Source organism: Mustela nigripes, chromosome 13 (genome assembly GCF_022355385.1).
Source record: "Mustela nigripes isolate SB6536 chromosome 13, MUSNIG.SB6536, whole genome shotgun sequence".
NCBI lineage: Eukaryota > Metazoa > Chordata > Mammalia > Carnivora > Mustelidae > Mustela > Mustela nigripes.
This window is the reverse complement of record NC_081569.1, coordinates 5,322,647-5,337,294: the sequence shown is the minus strand read 5'-3', so window position 1 is coordinate 5,337,294 and position 14,648 is coordinate 5,322,647. Positions and strand designations below refer to the sequence as shown.

Below are 14,648 nucleotides of genomic sequence, written 5' to 3'. Positions count from 1 at the left end.
AAGTGCCTTAGGCATTGTGCCCCCGCTTCCTCTGCCCTCACCTCTGCCAGTTCTCCCTTCTCGAGCCACCAGTGACCATTTCTTCATCCCTCCCCTCCACTGGGTCTCTCTTCCCCATAGCCCCTACTTAGAGCACCTTTCCCCGACCCAGCCAGCCTTGAATTTTCCTCCAGCCCCCAGCACAGAGTTGAGTGTTCCTCAAGCACATCATCACCTCATGTGAGAAAAGGCATCTCCACAACTTGAGTACCGCCGTATAATAAGGAGAGGCTGGGAGAGTGGAGGCAACTTGTCTGAGCCCGTACAGCTCACACGCCGCGGGGTCAGGACCGCAGCACCGGTGGTGCACTGCCAGAAGCTGCCTCTCTAGGCATCGGCTGGCTTGGTAGCGGTGGCGTCCTTAACAGCTGACGAGGTTCAGGTCCCTGCGTAGCTGGCTTTCTCCATCCTGGCCTCATCTGAAGTTTTTATATAGAATTTTAGAGTTTTATATCCCAGAAGATGTTATAAGGTCCCACTGAGTTAAGGCAAAATATGTACCACCAAAAAGAAAAAAAAAAGTTTATAAGAAAAGTTTAATATTTACATTTAAATATTATATATTTGACATTTAAATTCCTATAAAAAAAACTTGGGGTCGACCTCCTCTTTCTGGCACTTCGCAGTAATTTTAGCTTATGCTTCTTTCTGTGAGCCTTTGCATATACAAGCTCCCCTAACATCACTTTGTTTTGCTCCCTCAGTCTGAAGGAAGTGCAAATAACCATTACAGCAAAGTGGACTTTGTGTCCCAGGTGATGAGCCCAAATACTAGGTTTTTACCCCAGGACCTCTGTTCAGAGGAAAGCCGCCTCTGGCCAAACTTTTTTTTCCATAAGATGGGGTGGGGGTGGGGGAGCAGATAGGTTTTCTTTATGGTGGTACTTCTCAGCTGTTTACATAGCTCATGAATTGTCAAGAAGGGGATTTAGAAACTTTTCCTAAGCTTAAGTGTGTATCACTTAGGGGACCCTCCATACTCCCCTTAGAGCACCCTAGAAAGATAGGAGGGTGTGATCCAGCCCAGCCCCTCTCCACCTCTGCTCGCTTTTTGGTAGAGGGCCTATGTAACCAAGGGGTTTGGGGTTTGATCTAATGGGAAACGCTTGGGCTCCTGGGTGGCTCAGTGGGTTAAGCCACTGCCTTCGGCTCAGGTCATGATCTCAGGGTCCTGGGATCAAGTCCCGCATCGGGCTCTCTGCTCAGCAGGGAGCCTACTTCCTCCTCTGTCTCTCTGCCTGCCTCTCTGCCTACTTGTGATGTCTCTCTGTCAAATAAATAAATAAAACCTTTAAAAAAAAAAAGAAAGAAAGAAATGGACACCAAAATCATCTTTGGTGTGTAAAGTGTTACAGTTTCCATAGCATGAGTGACAGAAAGTGGCTATTTAAGAAAATAGACCCCCCTGAATATATCTAGCCCCCTTTAATATATATAATATATATATATATATAATATATATATATATGATATATATATATATCATATATATATATTATATATCTTTAATGGGAAGCGCTCAAGAGTTTTAAATTGGGGAGTATCCAATTTGCATTAGAAAGAATACTTAAGGGCGCCTGGGTGGATCAGTTGGTTAAGCATCTGCCTTCAGCTCAGGTCATGATCCCAGGACCCTAGGATCGAGTCCCACGTGGGGCTCCTTGCTCAACAGGGAGTCTGCCTCTCCCTCTTTACCTGGCTTGTGCTCTCTGTCACTCTCGCAAATAAAGAAATATAATCTTTAAAAAATTAATTAATTAAAAATACTGAAGATGTAATGGATGGCTGTAAAGGAGGGAAGAACAACCAGAGAGTCCAGTTAAGAGGTTGCTGTGTGGTGGCAAATTCAGGCAAGAATTGGTGATGGTTCACTATTCAGATGGTTCAGAATAGTGCCTGGAACCCAAAATATTTGTGCAAAAAAATGAGAAAAGTGATAGTCCTGGAAGGCAAGGGACTCCAAAGCATTTCACGAAGAGAGTAACCATATATGCTGAAGAAACATGAATCAAAGGATGTCCACATCTTTTTTAAAGGAGGGAGGGTTTAGGGGTTTGTTTTTTTTTTTTTTAAGATTTTACTTATTTGAGAGAAAGAGAATGAGAGAGAGAGCACGAGATGGGGAAGGTCAGAGGGAAAAGCCTCACTGCTGAGTAGGGAGCCCAAGGCAGGACACCATCCAACGACTCCAGAATCACAACCTGAGCCGAAAACTGTCGCTTAACCAACTGAGCCACCCAGGCGCCCAAGAAGGGAGTTTCTAAAGCGTCCTCTAGATTTAGGCACACGGGATAGTCTAGAATGACAGGTTGGACTGAGTTCGGTGGAGGTGGCCATCAGAAGTCAGAGTGTAGGGACACGCATAGGAGGAGCGGTGAAGGAGCTCTGTGATGAGGCCCTTTTGTTACTCAGCACAGCAGGCTGCGCGCTGTTCGCCGCTGTCCCTCCCGAGCGCGGACGCGCCTCAACACAGGTCACTAAAACACTGAAGGCAGGCGAGCAGGTACTTGTCCCCGAAGGCAGACTTGGCCAAATTCCCGACTCGCCCCCCGGGTTCGAGATAGGATAGGATGAGACGTATGTGAAGCGGCGAGGAAGCGGAAGGGCTACAAGTCCCAGCTGCTGCCCCCGGGAGCGGCCGCAGAGCTGCAGCGGGGACCGCGGAGCCACCACCTCCAGACCCCCGGGTACGCGCGTCGGCCGGGCGCACAAGATGGCCTCTGCCCGCGCCCGAGTGGGTGTGGTTCCGGGGAAGCCCCGCCCCCAGAACGCTGCTCCAATGGGAGCCGCCCTCGTGTCCATGGCGACGGCGGCGGCGGCGGCTGCTGGCTTGCTGTAGGAGGTGCCGCCGCCGCCGCCGGGACCTCTGAACTAGGAGCGAACCCCGGAAGGGGGGGGCGGGCTCCCCCTCGCGATCGGCGGGAACAGCCAGTCCTGTGCAACAAGGAGGCGGTCCCGGACGCCCAGGGACGCCCGGGAAGGAGCAGAAGCCGGGCGAAGGGTGGACATGAGCGACCACCTGAGTCCAGCCTCGGACCGCTAGGGGCGGACCCAGCAGCCCCCACCCCCTCCTCAGAATCTCGGGTGGGCAGTGCCCGCCAGGGGCTCTTCCTCCGCCAGCAGAGCCCAAGGGGTCTTAGTCATCAAGTGCCAGGGTGTACACATGGAGAAACTGAATCATGGGGACAGGGAAAGGGCCGGCTTAGGCGACCTTAGGTTTTCAGCTCCATTTTAAAATCCAAGGTCCCCCAAGAGCCCAGCCATCCCCTCCTTCCCATTCAGGAATAAAAAAGTCATGGTCATGGCCCTGCCAGCTCTGTCCAGCTTCTACGTGCACCCCAGCGTGTTGTATGGAGGGGCGATCTTGGATAATCAGGACTTGTCGGGGAAGCCAACAGTTCACAGGCATTCCCCTGCCCCCATTACCTACATGGAAACCATCCCCTTCTGCAGTGGGATTGTTCTGTAGGGGCGGCAACGTTCCCCCGTAACACCATGAATGAGATCCTTTGCGTGGACTCCCGCAGGCCTTCCTGGACCTGGAGGAAGGAAGCTGGGACACATATTTCACACTCACCCCTCTCCCCTCAGAACCTAAGAGGATGGAGCCAAATACCTGTAAGACCAGCGAATCGGAGGAAGACTACGTTGAGGAAGAGGAATCCGAGGAGGAGTGTGTTCAAGGAGAAGCTACCCTCCCTTCTGACTCTCCTCAGCAGAAGCTCTCAAAGGCTGACTATAAGGAATTTGGGGATGGAGTGTCCTTATCTATTGTAGCCAAGAAAATCCCAAAGAAAATCATAGCCCCAACTGACTCAGATGACTTAGAAGTCGGGAGGAGAAAGAGAAGGCGGAAACGCAGGTAACAGACAGGTGCCTGGGTCCCCTCACCTGCCTGGCTGCAGAAGAGAGTCACCCCTTGGCCTCCCTTCAGCAGTTGTGGGGCGAGGGGGGTCTTCCCTTTAATCTGCAAAAGAGGACAGGCAGTACAGGAACATCGTTAACCTTTTGGTACTACAAAAACACAAAATTCAGAACCATTTGAGCTGGCTTGGTTTGCATTTTCAGCCCATTTCTATCATCCTGGTCTTCAAGTGGCTTTTAGAGACAATGAATTGCATTGTAGATGTGCCGGGTACCTGGAAGCCCCAGGTCTGTCCTTTATCCCACTCTGCCTGATTTCTACTATTCCTCCCTTCCAGACCCCTGGCCATCAACTTGACCAACTGCAAGTATGAGAGCGGTAAGCACCCAGCTCGTTCACACACCACTATTCATAGGAGGGCACCTGCAGCTTTTGCTCTCGGGATGGTCCCCAGTCAGGGTCCCAATCCCCAGAATCTTGTTCAGCTGGCCTATAGCCAGTACTGAGCTACTAGCAGCTGAGACATCATTGTTCTGGCTTGTCTTAGTGGTAGCGGAAAAAGCGACTGAAGGTCACCATTGCTCTCCCTTTCCCAGATTTTACTGTAATTGACATGAGAACAGGTCAATATGGTTGTGGTCCCCTTCCCCAAGGAAGCCCTTGAGGGGGCTTGAGGAATTAAAAGAAAAAAATCAACAGCTAGGTCAGCTATCTTTTAATCTCCTCCTGTGCCCACTGCCATCTGGGCCAGGGGCCACCCCGTGTGGGAGGTGCCAGTGTGACCCCTCTGGAGGGTCGGCTCTGCAGGTCAGAAACCACCCCAATTGAGAGAGAGAAGACTCACAGGAGCAGAGAGCCAGGCTCTAGTTTTCTCTGTCACGGATTTTGGAAGGGCCCTGACAGCCTCATGAACTTGGAATTGTCACATGGTAATTAAGCTGCAGCATTGGAGGTAAGAGCCACTGCCGTCTTCAACCCACTCTGTGGTCAAGTCTGTTCCTTATCTGACCCAGCTACAATCCCCAGGCTTACTGCTAGTGTCCCGGCTGGCACCACTGACCTCCCTCTCTCCACAGTGCGTCGGGCAGCCCAAATGTGTGGCCTGAAGGAGGTGGGGGAAGATGAGGAATGGACTGTGTACTGGACAGACTGCTCTGTCTCACTGGAACGAGTCATGGACATGAAAAGGTTTCAGGTACAAACTCTGGACCCCAGCCTAAAAGGGGCCATGGTCCCTGAATGAGTCCTCTCCCCCTTCTGCTCGGGCAGATGAGGCTGCCACTCTCTGTGGCTGTCTCCCTGGGCAGAGCGGGAAAGGCCATGGCCAGGGCTTCTGCTCCCCTGGAAAAATTCTCCTCTTGGGTTTCTGGAACTTCTATTATAGGAAGGAAGGATCTGCTGGGCACTATTTGCCTGGAGGCATCCGTGCCCACCTGGCACCCTTGAGAGCAGGTGAGCCCACCTAAGAGGAAGGCAGCTTCAGTGCTCACAGCCAGGTGGGCAGAGTGATCGGCTTCTAAGCAGCTTAGCCGAGCATTGGCATCCACTGAGAGTCAGTGTGGGCCCCTGCATGGTAGCAAGGAAGTCAGGAAAGATGCGTCCACAAAAAGATCATAGCCTCTTCGTGGCATTGTTGTTATCCTCTAATTGGGTCTTTTGAAAAAAAAAAAAAAAGATTTTATTTTTTTTTAAAGATTTTATTTATTTATCTGACAGAGAGATCACAAGTAGGCAGAGAGGCAGGCAGAGAGAGAGAGAGGGGGAAGCAGGCTCCCTGCTGAGCAGAGAGCCCGATGCGGGACTTGATTCCAGGACCCTGAGATCATGACCCGAGCCGAAGGCAGAGGTCCAATCCACCGAGCCACCCAGGCGCCCCTCCCATGCACCAATTCTTATAGGACACATCTCCAGTGGTCTGGGGGATGTTATAAGGCAGCTAGAAGGCCCAGAGTCCTGGTCAATCCTTCTTGCTGCCCCTCATTTCCCAACCGCAGTGTGGACTTGTGTTTTGGGCGAGGCCAAGGAGGAGGTTCTCACCTGCTTTAGGGAACCTTCCTTTTCTCCCTTAGGGTATTGGGTACAGGGATTACCCCCACTGTGACCTTTTTTTTTAAAAAAAGGTTTTATTGATTTGAGAGCAAGAGAGCACACAAGCAGGGGGGAGGAGCAGGGGGAGAGGGAGAATCAGGCTCGCTGCTGAGTGGGGAGCCTGACACAGGGCTCAATCCCAGGACCCGAGATTATGACGTGAGCTGAAGGCAGATGTTTAACCAACTTAGACACCGAGGCGCCCCCCACCACACTTAAGAGAGAGAAAGAGAGTGCATGCATGTGCTTGTGGGCAGGGGTGAGGAGCAGAGGGAGAGTGAAAGAATCTTAAGCAGCCTCCATGCCCAGCACGGAGCCCAATGAGGGGCTCAATCTCAGGACCCTGAGATCATGACCTGAGCTGAAATCAAGTCAGACACCTAATTGGCTGAGCCACCCAGGCACCTTGTCCACTGTGATTTCTACTTTGACTTTCCCAATCCTCCCGGCATGCCCAAGGCCCCAGGGACTGCTGCTTGCTTGGCTGGTGGGGGTCGTTAACCAACTGACTCTGTCTGTTTCAGAAAATCAACCACTTCCCTGGCATGACCGAAATCTGCCGCAAAGATCTGCTGGCTCGGAACCTCAACCGCATGCAGAAACTCTATCCTACCGAGTACAACATCTTCCCCCGCACCTGGTGTCTCCCTGCAGAGTGAGTGAGCCCCCCACTGCCTAGGCTCATGTCCTCGGGTAGGAAAGGTTTCACCATCTCAGTTCCCTCCAGACTCTGGCCTTGTGACCTAGAAAGTCTCAAGGGATGAGAGTTTCAGTTGGTCTAAGAAAAGAAGGTCTGAGACAGACGCTCCAGGAAAAGCGTGGACGGGAGCAGAGCTCCATGGGGCCTGGCTCGGCTGTGATGCACAGAACCCTTCTTCTTTTTTTTTTTTTTTTTAAGATTTTATTTTTTTATTTGACAGACAGAGATCACAAGCAGGTAGAGAGAGAGAGAGGAGGAAGCAGGCTCCCCACTGGGCAGAGAGCCCGATGGGCTCAATCCCAGAACCCTGGGACCATGACCTGAGCCAAAGGCAGAGGCTTTAACCCACTGAGCCATCCAGGTGCCCCGCACAGAACCCTTCTGACCAGCCTCTCTTTGCACGTAGCTTTGGGGACTTCCAATCCTATGGTCGTCAGCGAAAAACTCGCACCTATATCTGCAAACCGGACAGCGGCTGCCAGGGACGGGGCATCTTCATCACCCGAAACCCCCGGGAGATCAAGCCGGGAGAGCATATGATCTGCCAGCAATACATCTCCAAGGTGAAGGGTGCCTCAGGACCACCAGGACCCTCCCCGAGCCCTGGGGTGCCTCGTCTCTCCCAGTGCCAGAGAGGAAGCCAGCCTGCCCATTGGCGCCTACCCTTCCTGCTGCTTCCCCTCACCTCAGAGGCAGCCCAGAGTCAATCTTCAGAGCAAGCCTTTCTGGGTCTGAATCTGAGTTTTCCCACTTCTTAAATGTGTGATCTTGGGCCATTTCTTACTCTTTCTGTGCCTTAGTTTCTTCATCTGTTGAATGAGAGTGATAACAGTAACTATTTTATGCTTCATACTGTTAATTATGAAAATTAAATGAGGTATTCTGATTTGAAACGCTTACAACAGTGCATGGGATAGAACGAGCACTTCAAAGGTTTTCTTCCCTGGTGGGTGTGCGTGCTTTCAGCCCTTCCTCATCGATGGCTTCAAGTTTGATATGCGGATCTATGTCCTGATCACGTCCTGTGACCCTCTTCGGATCTTCATGTATGAGGAGGGCCTGGCCCGCTTTGCCACTATGCCCTATGTGGAGCCCAGCCACAGCAACCTGGTAAGGCGCCAGCTGGCAGTCCGGCGGGTGGGCAGGACGGCACCCTCCTCTCATGAGCACTGAGGTTCCGCGGAGAAACCAAGTAGAGGGGCTTGGTTTCATGGTCACCCGTGAACCCTGGCCCCTGGCCGGGAGGAGAGCAGCCGGGGGGCGGTGAGTGCTACCAGGCTCCTTCCAGGAGGAGCCTGGACTGCCCCTTTCCCCAGGAGCTTGCCGGACAGTTCGCAGGAGGAGACGGACGGGAGATGAGCTGTCCTGGGGAGGGATGGGTGATCAAAAGGCAATAAAGGGCTAGAGACAGGGTGCTGGAGGGAAGCAGTCTGAGCCACGGGGCCACTCTCTTCCCAGGATGACGTCTGCATGCACCTGACCAACTACGCTATCAACAAACACAATGAGAATTTTGTCCGGGATGATGCTATGGGCAGTAAGAGGTACTCCCTACTCTGATGGCTCTTCAGCTTACGGTCTCAGCAGCCCTCAGCAGCCCCCAAACTGAGCCGGCCCTTGGGAGGCCAAATGCTCAGGAAAACCATCTTTACAGACCCCTGTCCTGTGCCCAACCGCTAAGTGCGGCCCCACCCCCCACCCTGATCAGTAAGCCCCGCTCCACGCTCCCATGCAGGCACCCGGAAGTAGGGGTAGTGGTAGGGACCATCCTGCCTGCGGCCCAGCCCCACTGGTGTAGAAATGGGTGGTCCTCTGAGCACTGGGCCTCGCAGGAAGCTGTCCACACTCAACGCCTGGCTGCGAGAACACGGCTACGACCCCGGAGAGCTGTGGGCGGACATCGAGGACATCATCATCAAAACCATCATCTCAGCCCATTCTGTTCTTCGCCACAACTACCGAACCTGTTTTCCCCAATATCTGAGCGGAGGTACATGTGCCTGTTTTGAGATCCTTGGTTTTGACATCTTGCTGGACCACAGGCTGAAGCCCTGGCTGCTGGAGGTGAGGAATGTCTTTTGGGCTTTGCAGAACCAAGATCCAGAGGCCGCCCTGAACGGGATGCCTGGCACATATGTGCACTCAGTTGGTGGAAGAGAGAATGGGGGAGGTGGTGGCACTGGGGTGGGGATGTAGATCTCTCCACTTTTGACCCGATGAGTCAAATCTGAGTGGTCTCTGGCCACCGGTCCAGGATTTGAATCCCAAGTGTTCCTCATGTAATCTTTCTCTTTAGGGACACTGTATCTCTAGAATCAGGCTGTCCGGGTATCAGAGGGATCTCTGTGGCACAGTCCTGTGGCCCTGGGAGTCAGAAACACCCCGCCTCCTTGGCTGAGGCCTCTGCAGGGGGAGATTTCTTGACTATACCCTCAGTCAGGTCTCCAGGAGACCACGCCTGCTTCGGTGGTCTGGGAACAGGGCGGATAAGGACTCCTCCTGGCAGGTAAACCACTCTCCAAGCTTCACCACCGACTCCCGCCTCGATCGAGAAGTGAAGGATGCACTTCTCTGCGATGCCATGACCCTTGTCAACCTCCGAGGCTGTGACAAAAGGAAGGTGATGGAGGAGGACAAGCGGCGAGTCAAGGAGCGGCTTTTCCAGTACCACCAGCAGCCACGGGAAGCGAGGTGCTCCAGGTGTCTGAGCTGTCTTGTTACCACTGGCCTGGCTGGCGTACGAGTGCTGCTTTAGTGTATGAGTGCTTCTTTAGGTGGGGAAGGTGGCCTAGGGCTGATAGGCTACAAAGAATAACTTTTTTCTGCAGAGATAATATGATACATATCACAGACAATATGTTCAAAATTCAAAAGAGACTGTGAATAATCTCTTAATTCTTCTGTAGCTACCGTATCCCCCCGGAGGAGCCAATCTCTTTTTCTTGGGTCACTTCTGTTCCTTGGGTCACGTGTGTACTTGGATAAATATTTAATGCATACATACCTACACACACACACACACACACACACAGACTGCTCTCCTCCCTTTACCCAGGCAATAGTGTAACTTTCACATTCTCTGTCCCATGCTTAGCAGTGTCATTTGTAGCTATTTCAAATTAGCACATAAGGAGCTTTATGTGGCCTGATGGGCTGTTTGTTCTTGCTTTTTTTTTTTTTTTTTAATCAAAGCTCCTCTAGAAAGTTTATAATGAAACAGAAAGCAGTCTAGTCATTCCATAATAAGGGGTTGTTGAAATCAGTCTTTTTTACCCACTGTTGCTTTCATTATAAGATGGGTTACAAATACGGCAATTTGTTGCTGACACTAAATTATAATGTTAATAATACATACGAATGAGTGAGTAGGTTTAGAATTATTCCCGTAACAACATCACTCTTCACCACCTGCATTCCAATGGGCAGGGCCAGTGTGTATTCGATCTGTCATGATATCCTGAGGGCCTGGAACACGTAGGCACTCAAATGTGTGAACGGAGGGAAGTAGAACTGTAAATACAGTGGGTATTCCCACAGCGGGACTGCACACATGACTGCAGGAATCGTGTCCTTCAGTGGGGGAAAGGGCTGAAAACTACTGGACTTTTTTTTTTTTTTAAAGATTTTGTTTATTTGACAGACAGAGATCACAAGTAGGCAGAGAGGCAGGCAGAGAGAGAGGGGGAAGGGGAAGCAGGCTCCCCACTGAGCAGAGAGCCCAATGCAGGGCTTGATCCCAGGACCCTGGGATCACGACCTGAGCCGAAGGCAGAGGCTTAACCCACTGAGCCACCCAGGCACCCCAACTACTGGTCTTATTAAGCAAACATATAGCCTGGCTGGTTCAGTGGGTGGACTGTGTGACTCTTGTTCTCAGGGTTTTGAGTTTGAGCCTCAGGTTGGGTGTAGAGATTACTTAAAAATAAAATCTTGGGTGCCTGGGGGGGCTCAGTCAGTTAAGCATCTGCCTTCGGCTCAGGTCATGATCCCAGAATCCAGAATCGAGCCCCACATCAGGCTCCCTGCTCGTTGGGAAGCCTGCTTCTCCCTCTCCCCCTAACTGTGTTCCTGCTCTTGCTATCCCTCTGTCAAATAAATAAATAAAAATAACCAAACAAAATCTTTTAAAAAAATAAGGAACAAAAGTACAATCATAGAATCACTTGAATACTAGGCAGCCATTTAAAAATGTTGCTGTATGATCCCATTTTTGTCTGAAAGAAGAAAGGAAGGGAGGATTAAAGAAAGAGCAAGGTAGTTAGGAGCAAAGCTAGGATTCAGACTCAGGGGTCCTGCCCAAGTCCATCAAGTCCATGCTCATAACAGTATGATTATGGGACATTTGGTCTTTTTGTGCTTCTGCATTTTCTGTAATTAACATAGATTATAATCAGAAACCCAAAAGATGGTGGTAACTTAGGAGTGCTAGCTAGTATGAGGGGACCCCTTTGCACTTAAGATGAAAACCAGATTTCTGGGGCACCCGGATGGCTCAATCATTAAGCAGCTGCCTCAGCTCCGGTCATGATCCTAGCATCCTGGGATTGAGCCCGGCATCGGGCTCCCTGCTCGGCGGGGAGTCTGCTTCTCCTTCTCCCATTCCCGATGCTGTTTCTCCTCTCTCACTGTGTCTCTCTCTGTCAAATAAATAAAATCTTCAAAGAAAGAAAGAAAAGAAAAGAAACAGGGAGGAAGGAAGGAAGGAAGGAAGGAAGGAAGGAAGGAAACAAACCAGATTTCTGGAAGTCAAGCCTCTATTTTCATGGCTACACACAGGTGGGATTGGCCAGAGGCCTTGGCAGCTTTCCCTATGTGGGCCATGGACAGAAAGGCTGTGAAGCTAGCGGGAGATCCTCAAAGCTTTGGCTAGCCTTCCTTCCCCCACTGAACATTCTCACAGCCCTCCTGACTCACTCTGAGCCTGGTTTCCATAGGCGAGAACAAACTGAGTCATCCCATGCCGCAATACTGGACCAGGAACTCTATGAGGATTCCCACCTCGGGGGATACCGGCGGATCTACCCTGGGCCCGACACGGAGAAGTACGCACCTTTCTTCAAGCACAATGGCTCCCTCTTCCAGGAGACTGCTGCTTCCAAGGCCAGAGAGGAGTGTGCCAGGTACTTTGCCTTGCATTCTCCTCTGTCCACTTGGGCGGAGCTTATCCTGAAGCTGAATTGCTCCCCAGCAGGGCAGAGAGGAAGCCAACACTTGAGCAAAGAGGAATGGGGTCTTATGTCCTATCAGACTCTTAGTAACTTCGTTTCCCTTTAGTAGGCTCCCCGACTTCCTCCTCATTCTTCTCCTGTCCCCCCCCACTCTCCCATACCCTGTCTCCCTCACCCTGCTTCTCCCCAGTACACTTTCTCCAGTGTCTGAAGCGGCTATGTCTTGTCAGGCAACAACTGGAAGAGATCCGCCTTAAGCAGGAACAGCAGGAGAACTCAGGCAGTAAGAGGCGAAAGGAAAACAGGGACCAGAACCAGGGTGAATCCGCAGGGGAGAAGAGCCGACCCAGGGCCGGGCTCCGGGGACTTTCCACCCACTTGGCTTATAGGAACCGGCCCCGGGAGAAAGAGGTATCAGGGGTTTGGTAGCTCTCGCCTTTCTGTAGGAGATGGGTTGGGACTCCTAGAGAAGGGAATCTTTGCTGTCCTCTCCTCCTCCTGCATAAGGAGTTCCTAATGAGTACATTGGATCTGACGTGGTGGACCAGGAGGTGAGAGAACGGATAGCAAAGGGCACCTTCCACTAGGGTCAGGGAAGGGAACGGGGCGGGGGGGTTGCAGTGGGCAGGAGTCCCCCAGTCATGATGGCATGGGACTCCCCCTTGGAGATCTTGAAATCATCTCTCATGTACTTTACAGCTGCTTCCCGCGCACCTGGATACCATGCATCCTCAAGAGATTGTGGAAGAGGAGGAGCTCGAGCGCATGAAAGCCCTGCTCCAGAGGGAGAACCTCATCCGAAGCCTGGGTATTGTAGAGCAGCTCACCCGCATGCTGCACCCCAGCCGCCAGGGCCAGAAAAAACTTCATGAGTACCTGGTGAGGGTCCCTACGCAGCCTCTCACAGAACACGGGAAAACGGGCTGCAGCAGCACACGGTGGTGGTCACAGCACAGGCGGCTAATGTGATGGTATCTGGCGCGCAGCCCGGGAGAGCAGAGTATGCTGGGTGTTGGGAAAGGGTCTCTTGGTTCCTTCTGCATTTGTCCCCCGGCTCCCTTGTTTGTGGTAATGACGTCTGGCCCAGTGCAGCTGCCACCCTTCTCCTAAGAGACCTGTTCTCTATGTTCCAGTCTTGCAATAACCCCAAACTCACGACTGACAAGAACAAGGCCACCCCCCTCGGTGGCTTCTGTGTAATCTCTCCCTAGCACTGCCAGTACCACGGCTCTAACGGGCGATAAGTAAACAGACTTGGGCCAACAGAACAGCTGCCGCATTCACTATTCCCTGGGCCAGTAGCAAGCCTACTGAGTCCTCAGTTTTGGCTGGGCCCCAAAGGAGTTAACGGGTTAAATAGTGGCCACAGCCTACAAGAGATGTTTCAGTCACCTATCTTCTCACACCATTCCATCCAGCCTCAAAAGAAATGTAAGGGGCTACTCTTCTCCTCTAGCCTAGATGCCACCAGGACGGGCTGTGCAGTCAGGAACTGCAATCTGTGAGTCTGGTCCCACTGGTCCTCCTGAGAAGGGCCACAAAAGAGCAGGGCCCTCCTCATTTCCTGCATCCAGTTCGGGCCCACGAATTGGCGCCCAGGATCTTAGGGCCACTGCCAAGCACGAATGCTGCAATTCCACATCATTCCTGGTGCCACCTACAGCCCAAGAACTTCAACTGGATAGGAGATTCAGCAGCCATCGGCCCCTCTTCATTGTCAATGAAGACATCTGGAAGGCGCTATTTTTCCAGTGCCAGAGTCAGGCTCACTAGCCGTAAGTACACAATACCAGCTATGGTCACTCTGACTTGGGTAAATTCCCAGTAGCAAACATTACAGCTGGGATGTTCCCAAAATATAACATGGCACTTCCACCAGTGTGGGAGTGGGACAGGTAGTGGCTCCTGATAGAAATGGCAGAAGTACAGCCCCAGCACTCAACAAACCTAACAGGGAAACCGACAAGTACACACACAATTACAATGCAGCGTGGTATAGATGCTGGAGGGGAGCATGGGATGCCATTCCTCTGTGTTGGTAACGGGGCAACAGGTGGTAAAGAGGTGAGGAACCTCCTGTGAATACCAACTCAGGGGACCCATGTTTCCACTGCAGAAGGCCAAGCCAACAGAAGGCTAGAAGCCATAAACAGAGCCCTGGCAGGATCAGTGTCATCCACTTTAACCCCAAAACAAGGCTATCTTCTGCAGCCAGAAAGAGTGGAAAGTGGCTCATGGACTGATTGTGCCTGCCCTCCGCGGTAGACTCTGAACACTGAGCACCCAAAGCCCATAATCTCACTCTCTGCCCTGCCTCTGCACCCCTGATGCTGCAGACCACCGCCCTCCTTGACCTCAGCCACCACCGGATGCAAGCCCAGCACAACCTCTCCTGGAGAGGCCCCTCGGGTTTCCAAAGGGGCGGAGGGCCTTCAATCTTTGCTAAATCAAAGACTGCCACCAAGCTTCAGTTTGGAAAGTCCTGGCCAGGAACCCTGTTTGCACAAAGCAAAACACAAAGACATCAAGAATTCCTCAATACCCTAAGATTATTTTCAGATCTGTAAAGACTAAAAGATGAAGAGGAGCCAGGGTCGGCCACGTACTCATCCCCGCCCTTCAAACCTTAGCCTGGATTTATAGCTAGGTGATGGGTCTGAACCCCAGGGGCGGCCCGGGGCTGGAGGTCATCCTGGCGACAAGAAGCCCCTTTCCCAGAGGAGCCGTGTGCCCAGGGCAGGGGTCTGTGGCCATCAGAGGACCGCCGAAGGAACGCCTTTAACGCCGC

The 14,648-nt window shown here is 52.0% G+C and overlaps 1 protein-coding gene across 1 annotated transcript; it reads left to right on the top strand.

Moving 5' to 3' along the window:
* Nucleotides 1-3,641: 3,641 nt before the first annotated feature.
* Nucleotides 3,642-14,431, top strand: TTLL13 (tubulin tyrosine ligase like 13). The gene is given in 15 exon segments (XM_059371558.1): nt 3,642-3,901; nt 4,242-4,282; nt 4,981-5,099; nt 6,517-6,647; nt 7,099-7,255; nt 7,659-7,802; nt 8,151-8,236; nt 8,525-8,756; nt 9,199-9,383; nt 11,627-11,812; nt 12,091-12,271; nt 12,560-12,739; nt 13,332-13,635; nt 13,977-14,105; nt 14,108-14,431. Coding segments are annotated over 15 exon segments (2,655 nt in total). The 3' UTR covers nt 14,428-14,431.
* The last annotated feature ends 217 nt before the right edge of the window (nt 14,432-14,648 follow it).